Source organism: Nothobranchius furzeri, chromosome 7, assembly GCF_043380555.1.
Source record: "Nothobranchius furzeri strain GRZ-AD chromosome 7, NfurGRZ-RIMD1, whole genome shotgun sequence".
In the NCBI taxonomy this organism is placed as follows: Eukaryota; Metazoa; Chordata; class Actinopteri; order Cyprinodontiformes; family Nothobranchiidae; genus Nothobranchius; species Nothobranchius furzeri.
In genome coordinates, this window is record NC_091747.1 from 73,465,501 (window position 1) to 73,474,720 (window position 9,220).

The following is a 9,220-nucleotide window of genomic DNA, read 5'->3' on the forward strand; positions in this document are numbered from 1 at the left end:
AAACTAAACCACGATTCTCTGACAAATGCGGTTGTTCCATGCGAATATAAGTCTCTGAGTCTTTAACCAGAGCTGGGGAGTAACTCTTGTGTGCAAAAGAATCTCCCATAATGCTAAATAACATGTAGACGATAAGTTGAAAAACTATCGAACAACGAGCAAACACGACTGTCTCTGACGGTGCGTCACTGAGAACTGAATGCTGCTGCTGCTGCTGCTGATGATGATGATGATGAAGATGATGATGTCATAAAGCAAAGTTCTAAAGAGGAAAACTCAAGGGAAAGAGCAAAGACGAGGCTGATGCTGCTTATTGGCGGCCCTTGCTGCTCTCCACCCGAGGATTATATCCTTTTTTGTTTCTTCTGATCCGACCCAAGAAGTTCCAAAGACCAGATTTAAAAGTCAAGGGGATCGCTCCTTCCAGGTTGTTGCACCCTGGCTTTGGAATGAACTTCCTTTAACCTTATGTAGTATTGACAGTCTGGTAACCTTTAAAAAACAGCTGAAGACCCTTTTATTTAAAGCTGTTTTTACCAAAAAATTTTGTTTTCCTATTTTTTTACTCAAATTTGTAATCATTTTTTACTGGTTTTATGATATTTTATAAATTTATGAGTTTGTTTTATTTGTATTTATTTCTGTTTGTCATGGTTCTGCTTTTTCTCTGTGGCTGTGCTCCTGAGTGTTTGCAGGTGAGCAGGTTGGAGAGCCGCAGCTGCAGCTGATTATCATCCAGCCAGGCCAGAGGATATAAGGAGCGGTGTTGCCACACTTCAGTGCTGGTTGATACTCTATTGTTGGGTGCTCTAGCTCTCCTCGTTCCTTTAGAAACTAGTCTCGTGGTTTTTTTCTCCCGTGTGCTCAGTTTTGCTCTCCTTGTCTGCTCCAGTACCAGCCCTGGATTCTTACCTTCAGCTTCCTGCAGTCTGAAGTGGATTTATTTCCCAACGCCGCTCAACTCCTCTGGTCTCCCGCTCTCCGCCTCTCACCTGTCCTGGATTACTCCTTTGCCTGCTACTCCTCTCCACCAGACCATCTCCAGCTCAGACCCACACTTCGTACAGTAAGACTCCACCACCATTACTCCAGTGTTTTCTTGGTTCTCAGTTTTCATTTTTTCTATCTTCTGTTTAAGAATCAGAACACCCTCCTGGCCCAGTTTGGATCAGCGCTTTTTGTTTTCATTAATTTTCTTTATAATAAAAACATATTTTACTCACCTCTCTCCTCGTGTGATTCTTTCATGTGGGTTAGAAAACTTCAGCCCAACATGACACTGTTTTGTTTAAGATCATTATGATTTTTATGACTATATGATTTGTTTGTTCTATGTGAAGCACGTTGTAATTCTGTGATGAATGCTAAATAAAATTTACTTACTTTACTAATCTTCCAATTACTTTTACAAGCGTTCTGATGAACCATGGCAACTATCAGCAAAAAACACTGAAATAATCTTTTCAGTGTGTGTATGTCTCTGTTTGCAAAATAATAACAAAATATGTAAACAATTATTTACTTACTGTATTTATATGTAATAAGGTAACCCCAGTATCATTACACTTGTTCAAACGGCAGCATGCACCCCTATGCATGTTACATCAGAACGACCAACTCGGCCGTGGGAAGTGTTGTATTGTGATGTGGGTGATAAACCAAACGTCACCCCAATATTATGACTCTAGGCTTCTATACCACTTGGACACTATCTTGTGCCAGCGGCAGGAACCCTTTTAAAAATGTCTTCAGGAATTTTCTAGTTACTTCTTCCACTTCCTCTTCACCAGAGAAGATTCTCGATTAGGAGCGTGCACCCTCACAAATGTTGCATCAAAACAACCAGCTCAGCTGTGGGAAGAGTGCTGTTATGATTTTGGAGTGTTCACCCCTACATCACCCAAGTATCATGACTTGGTCCTGTAACACAGAGGCACTCTCTTTTGCCAGCCAGCAGATCCCTTTTTAAAATTTCTTCAGGAAATTACAAGTTTTTTATTATTATAGTTGTTTGTTGTTGTAATGGAGGGTCCAGGCATGATGGAATTTTGGCTACCTCTGCAACAGTGTAATGCAACTTCCTTCATCCTTTTAAAATAAGAGTCTCTAAACATAAACCTCCAACATATCTGAGGCCTAATAAAGTTTATTTTCTTTAGAAAATGTATTTTTTTTTGAAAGTTTGGCGATAAAAGTTGTAAGCTGGCAGTAATCCACTTTGGTCTTACTCAAAGTAGCTGTTAGCCTAACAATCCAGTCAAAACTAATCTGAGTTAGTTCATAGAACCATCACCCACAGTCATGTGGGGTGACGGTGGCTCAGGAGTTACATGCTCGCCTCGTAATCGGAAGGATGCAGGTTCGAGCCCCGCTCAGTTTGTCTCTGTCCTTGGGCAAGACACTTAACCCACCTTGCCTGCTGGTGGCGCTCAGAGGGACCTGAGGCGCCTGTGTTCGGCAGACTTGCCTCTTGTCAGTGCGCCCCAGGGCAGCTGTGGCTACATTGTAGCTCATCCCCACCAGTGTGTGAATGGGTGAATGACCGATTGTGTTGGAAAGCACCTTGGGGGGTCGCAGGACTCTAGAAGGCGCTATATCAAATACAGGCCATTTACCATTTTTACCATTCCACAGAACCACTTGAAAAGATCGGAACCACACCTGAGCTGCCTGTTGAAGCTTTCTCTGTTCTCCAGGCGTATCGATGACGACTTGGGCCGAACCCATGAACTGGAGCACTCTGCCATCAAGTGCATGAGAGGGATCCTCTACTGTTACATGAGGCAGGCAGATAAGGTGAGTCTGTAGCTTTTCAGCGGCTAAATGAAGGTTAGCATTAGAGCAACCGGCAGTTAATCACTGTATTACATTTAAAATGTGTGTTCCTTCCCAGGAAAGCCTTCTGCACCTGAACAGCAAACACATCTCCATCTTTTCTATTAATGACACCAGGAAGTGTTTGATTCAGTTCTGGGGGCTTAATAACTGTAATCTGTTAATCTCTAGAGACTTTGAATCCGGAGGGAGACATTTCACTCTGTAATAAACTCGAAGACTTTAATCAAGGAACAGCAACACACGTGATCTTATGGATATGAAGCACAGGGTTTATTTGTTTACCCTTAACACAGAAACACCCTACGTGTTCTTGTGTACATGTGTGTAGTGTAACGTCAACGACTAGTGGAAGTCGACTCGATTTTCATTACTTGACTGTCAACTTTTAAAAAAATTAAGTCATGCAACCCCTAAGACCCACATCTTCAAATTTCAAGGTAACTACTTAAGCATGCTGTGTTTGTACTTCCTGTTTGTCTGTGCTTCCAGCTACACATGGTGCTAACTAGCTGCAGTTCTAGTTGAAAGCTTTCATCAAAGTCATCCAAATTCATCTTTCTAGACTATTGTGATTACCTAAACCGATTAAAAAGTATATTATAAGAATATTCTGTTTTTACCAGTGTATGTAAGTAATAAAGAGATAACTATATGCCTGTGTTTGTTGAACAACTGGCCTCAACTGAACCACCCCAGGACCAGGCCTCGTGTGGATCCTCACAGGACGAGGCCCCATCTGCATCATTCAGTGGTCTTCACTGCCTGCCTCTCAACAACAGCAGGATGAATCCTCACTGGATCCTGTTTCATCACATTCATCATCATCATCTTCAGCAAAATCATCTCCATCTCTCCATGCCTCCCTTGACCGAGAATCCACTTCAACGAATCAGCCTATGAGTTGCTGGAGTCCACCAGCACACCACGGCCTGCTCTCAAAAAGAGGCGGCGCCAGCAGCATTTGGATGACTACTTTTCTGAACAAATGGTCCAAATTGACAGACGTAGGAAAGAGCTCAGTGAGAGACTGCAGAAGGATGATGACTATGACAGATTTGGGCAGACTCTAGCGGACCTACTGAGGAGGATCCCTGAATATAAGCAGGTGGTGGCCAGGCGCAACCTTGTATCGTGTGTGTGTGTGCGACCTTCTGGAGGATTGAAATGTGTTTGTGTTTCAAGTTTTTTTTATTTGCATGTTTTAATTTTTATTTCCAGTAGAAGGGTTTCATTTGCATGTTTCCTTTCCATTAAAGCAAAGTCTGTTTTCTTCCATTTACAGTTTATTTTTTCATTTTCAGTTATTTGGCATCAGTTTGCACACTATTTTGCACTCATTGACTAGGCTCCAAAAAGCAGATAAACGCATATTCTATAAAAAAAAATCATGCCCCAAGATAAATTTAGGTTTTTAGTTGAGAACTTTTAAAGGTTTTATTCACTCAGCTTCGATTTGTAGTTAATTCCACTACAACAGTTTATTCTTATTAGGAGTAACACTTGCATAACAAAATATGAGCTGTATAATCATTTAAACAGCAGTGAACAAGGCACTAGAAAATAGACCTGGTTAACAGAAACAAAAACAGAGCACTACCACCTGGCGCTATGATTAGCATGGACAAAATCTAGTTACATCTCCAATCTGGGAACGCCTTGGGGTCCTGCCGGAGGAGCTGGTGGAGAAGGCCAGGGAGAGGACGGTCTGGAGCTCCCTAGTTGGGATGCTGCCCCTGCGACCCGGACCCGGATAAGCGGAGGAAGACGACGACGAAAATCTAGTCTGTGAGTGTGCCACGTGACACAGTCTCCTCCTGCCAGGTCACAGCTCCTGCTGGTGACAAAAACAATTGTGTCCGTTCATTCCTCACACAAACGGCATTCCTGTTTGAGCGGCTCTTGCACATCATCCTTGTGTTGACCGGTAGCAGATTGGAGTCACCGTCCACCATTCTCCGCCAATCTCCATGGTGCACCACTCCTGCCGAGTCGCTGTCAGCGAAAGTGGGTGGGATGTATCGGCTCTCTGGTGTGTTTGCATTATCATAGTTTGCCAGGTAGTTGTGGAGAACCACACACGCCTTTACAACCTTCACTGCTTTATCTGGGTGGAACTCGATGGCCCTCCCAAGAATTCGCCACCGCGCTGCTAGGATCCCAGAGCTGTTTTCAATGACACGCCGGGCTCTGGATTGAAGCTTATCCTTCTCCAAATTATGTCCTGAAAATAAAAACAGCAGCAATGAGTGTTATTAAACAGAACATAACCACAACTTAACACACATGACACACTTGTCATTTTAAATGTGAAACATATGGCTAGTCGCATACCTGGAAAAGGTCGCATTATTTTGATGTGCAGGAGGAAGGCAGCATCAGCAACTAGCATGTGTGGTGCTTCAGTCCTGGTTCCAGGGAGAAACGCAGGAGGTGGCAGGTTCAACTTGTTCAGCAGTGTGGAACCAAAGACACTTTCTTTAAACACACCACCATCACTTTCCCATCCATACCCACCGACGTCCACCACCGTAAATCGATATTGGGCATCACATGTTGCCATCAGCACAATGGAGTGAGTGCCCTTGTAGTTGAAGTAGTCACTCCCAGCATTTGGTGGTGCTTTGATAGTCACATGTTTGCCATCCAGGCTCCCCACACAGTTTGGGAAGTTCCAAAGACGCCAAAAATCTGCTGCAATGGCTGCCCACTGGTTAGTAGAGGGACATGGCAGGTAATCTGGTTGCAGTGCTTCCCACAACGCACTGCAAGACCTCTGAAACAATCGTCGACACTGTGTTGGACGCCATTTTGTAGCTGGAAGCTACAGCCTGTTGACTACTACCAGAAGTCAAAACATGCAGAGTCACGGACAGTCTCTGGGCAACATTTATCGGTATGCGGTGTTGGTGATGTATCAATGGTTTCAATCGCCGAACCAGCTCATTGAATCTGTCAACCGACATATGAAAATACCTGAAATGCATTTCTGCGTCCATGTCCCTCAAAGGTTGCACAAGTCCTGAAAATTTGCCTGTTGTCTGCCTAGACCTGTTTAGCGGACGGACATCCCACCAACGCCACTGTCTCCTTTTATGATCTCGCTGGTATGTCAGCAGGATAAGCATTTCTTCGTCTAGATCACACTGTTCCAACTCGATCAAACTTCTCTGTCGCTTGTTGCTTGCCACTTTTCAGACCGCGGAAGTGATTTCCAAGGAAATAGTACGTCACTGTACTGCAACCTACGCTACGCCCAATGTTGTCCTGGCGGAGAATTGCTTTGCAACGCCCCTTCAGCAAACGAAGTATGAGAGCAAAACGCTTTAGTCAATACTTGCGTGTCTGTCCCTTGAGGAGCTGACGGAGAAGCATGAACCAGGCTTTAGTCAACTTAAAGTTGTGCACATTTTTCCACTAAGTTTTCTTTCATAAATCCCAAAGTTTGCGTGGAAAGTTGCTTACACAGTTATCCGACCCCGTTTTGTGCGTAAGCAAGCTTGATAAATGAGGCCCCTGATGTTTTGTATGACCGTCTTCACCACTCTCTCTTTATTCTGGTCTCCCCAACTATTCCACCTTCCTCAGGATCCACTGATTTCCCTCTTTCCTATTCACTCTCTCTCTCTCTCTTTCTTAACATTTTGTTTTTTAATCACAATTGCCTATTTATTGCTAATTTTAAATATATTTTTAACCATTTTCTAAATTCTTTTTTATATTTTTGCATTTTTTTGTTTTCGTGATTTTTATCTTGAGAGCCGCTATAGAAATTATATTTTCTTCTTCTTTTTCTTACGACTCATCCCTCTCCAACGTGTTAGGAAGACAAATGTTCTGCAGGATTCAGTTCAGTGTGCCCTGTGAAATGCCCGCTCCAGCTCAAACAAATCCTTTATTTTAAATGAGCTGTTCACCAGAGAAAAGTTGGACTATTTATTTATTATGGAGATGTGGCAGCAAGATGGCTATTTTTTACATTTCAATGAAATATGTCCACCAAAATTCTCTGTGTTTACCACACCACGCCCGTCACGTCGTGGTGGAGGTCTTGCTGTGGTCTTTAAGGACAAACATGTCTGTAATCTAGTGAAAAATGGCCCTTTTACAACTTTTGAATGTCAAGTCACCAAAGTAGGGTTACAAAATGTATTTCACTGTATTTTAATCTACCGACCTCCCAGTCCAGCTGGCCCTTTTCTCTCTGAATTTGCAGATTTTCTATCATCAATGATCCTTGGTGACTTTAACTTACACATTAATGATCCTAATTGTAGCACAGCAGTGGAGTTCATGTCTATTATGGAGTCTTTTAACTTGGAGCAGCACGTTTCAGGCCCCACACACTAAATGGGACACTCTAGATCTTGTTTTCTCTTGCCTTTATCTTCTCCAGTCTACACACTCTTCACATGTTTTAACAAAAAAGCCCTTGACCACCTTCAGTTGGTCCAGAACTCTGCAGCGAGACTCCTAACTGGAGTAAACAGAAGAGCACACATCACTCCTATTCTGATGTCTCTGCACTGGTTACCCGTTAACTTTAGAGTTCATTTTAGAATCCTGACTAGAACTTTCAGTGCTCTACGTGGTCAAGCTCCTCCCTACATTACTGAACTGTTAAAGCCTTATGCTCCAACCTGAGCCCTCAGGTCCACACACCAGAACCTTCTAGAAGTTCCAAAAACCAGATACAAAAGTCAGGTGATCGCTCCTTCCAGACTGTTGCACCCCGACTCTGGAATGATCTTCCTTGGTCATTCATCGCGATTGATAAGATTTTTTCAACAATGAGGACGGAGATGGGGACTCCCACTTGCCCGCAAGGGACACACCCGGCGGGGTATATGCTCGATTCCTGGAAGGAGTGGAGGATTGTATGCCCCTCCCAGCTTTCCATTGAGGACGTCGAAGACGTGTGGATGTTTGGCCTGATGATCACTGGATTTCTTCTGATTGGAGTGGGAGGATATCTGGTCTTCTGGAAATTTGGGAAGACGGGAGCGATTGGAGGGCAACCCGCACCCACGGAAAGCACCGTCCGTGTTGAGACCTCACAGACTGGGACGTTACTCGAGGTGAATCGTAAGCTGGACAACGTTCTAGCGGCGATACCGGTATTAGTGCGCAAAATGGATGTCATCTCGGAGAGGGTCACCGGATGGTGTGGAGATGTTTAAAACCTAAATTGGCTTCACTGGAGGACTGGAATGATCAGTTAAGGACTGAAGGCAGAGAGGAAAATTATCTCAGCCTGACCCAAACAAAGTCTTGTTAACCGAATCTGACGCCATAGCAGCCTTCGAGATGCGAACAACAAACCCCCACGAAGGAATGCGGACAGATGCCGTGAAAACCCGACCTCCCCCCCGCCTTCGGATTGGTGGACTTCAGCCGGGCGAGGTCATCAACCTGCAGGAGTCACTGTGCTCTGCGCTCCTCCCAAGATCTCCCTCCCACCTGTGGCTACAGTGGCTGAGCGGCTTGAGATGGCTGCTCTCGCTGGGGAAACAGGATCCCAGCCCCCCCTCCTTCCTCTTGGGCTCTCATGTAGTGAACTGTTGATGTTCGTGCTTACATGTTTGAGGTGTTTTTTTGAATTGCAAAGCTACGCCCTGTCAGGAGTAACTCTGGAATGCCTTTTTTCCCTCCCCCAATTTATCCTCATGTAATTCCCATTTCATCTAAATGAAATGCTGGCGGCGCGTGCATACGCAGGGGCTTCTCTCTCTCTCCCGTACTTTAGCGAGAGGTTGAGAGTAAAGTAATTTCATTTCTCTGTATGTCCTGTACATGTGGCAGAATTGACAATAAAACTGACTTTGACTTTATTCTTACGCAGCATTGACAGTCTGGACACAGCTAAAGACCCTTTTATTTAAAGCTGCGTTTACCTAAACCTTTTCTTATTTTTAACTCAAATTTTTAATCTTTCGTCCGCTTATGAAATTGTATAATTTTATGGTTTTATTTTTTCTGATGTTAATCTAATTCTGTTTTGAGAGCATTTTGATTTTTTGACTTAGTTTTATTTAGTTTTGATCTATGTGAAGCACTTTGTGATTCTATGTCTGCGATGAGTGCTATATAAATAAAATGTACTTACTTACTTACTTTATGAATAGGTTAAATAGCTTTTAACTACAGCTTTTGTCATTTCCTTTTGTGTTTCTTCTGACTGCATTTTTAGGTTCTTTTTTTTAACACAGGAAAGGCTTATTTACCTTGCTGACAGTTTCAACCACCCCTGCAGTCTTCATCAGAGCCTTATTTATCCAGTATGTCATTTTATCAGTGGAAAAACGTCTTTTTCGCATAAATGGTGCTAAAACCGACGGGAATCTGACATGATATCACAGCTGTTCTGTGTTATTGGAGGATTTTC

At 43.4% G+C, this 9,220-nt stretch overlaps 1 protein-coding gene across 1 annotated transcript in view; it reads right to left on the minus strand.

The window, feature by feature from the left end:
- The window catches only part of LOC129167228 (serine/threonine-protein kinase pim-1-like), a 2,288-nt gene extending 2,088 nt beyond the window's left edge, over positions 1–200 (minus strand). The window contains exon 1 of the mRNA XM_054751725.2: positions 1–200. This exon is cut by the window's left edge and continues 2,088 nt beyond it. Within this exon, the coding sequence (XP_054607700.2) occupies positions 1–124 (124 nt within the window). The 5' untranslated portion in view covers positions 125–200.
- Between the last annotated feature and the right edge of the window lie 9,020 nt (positions 201–9,220).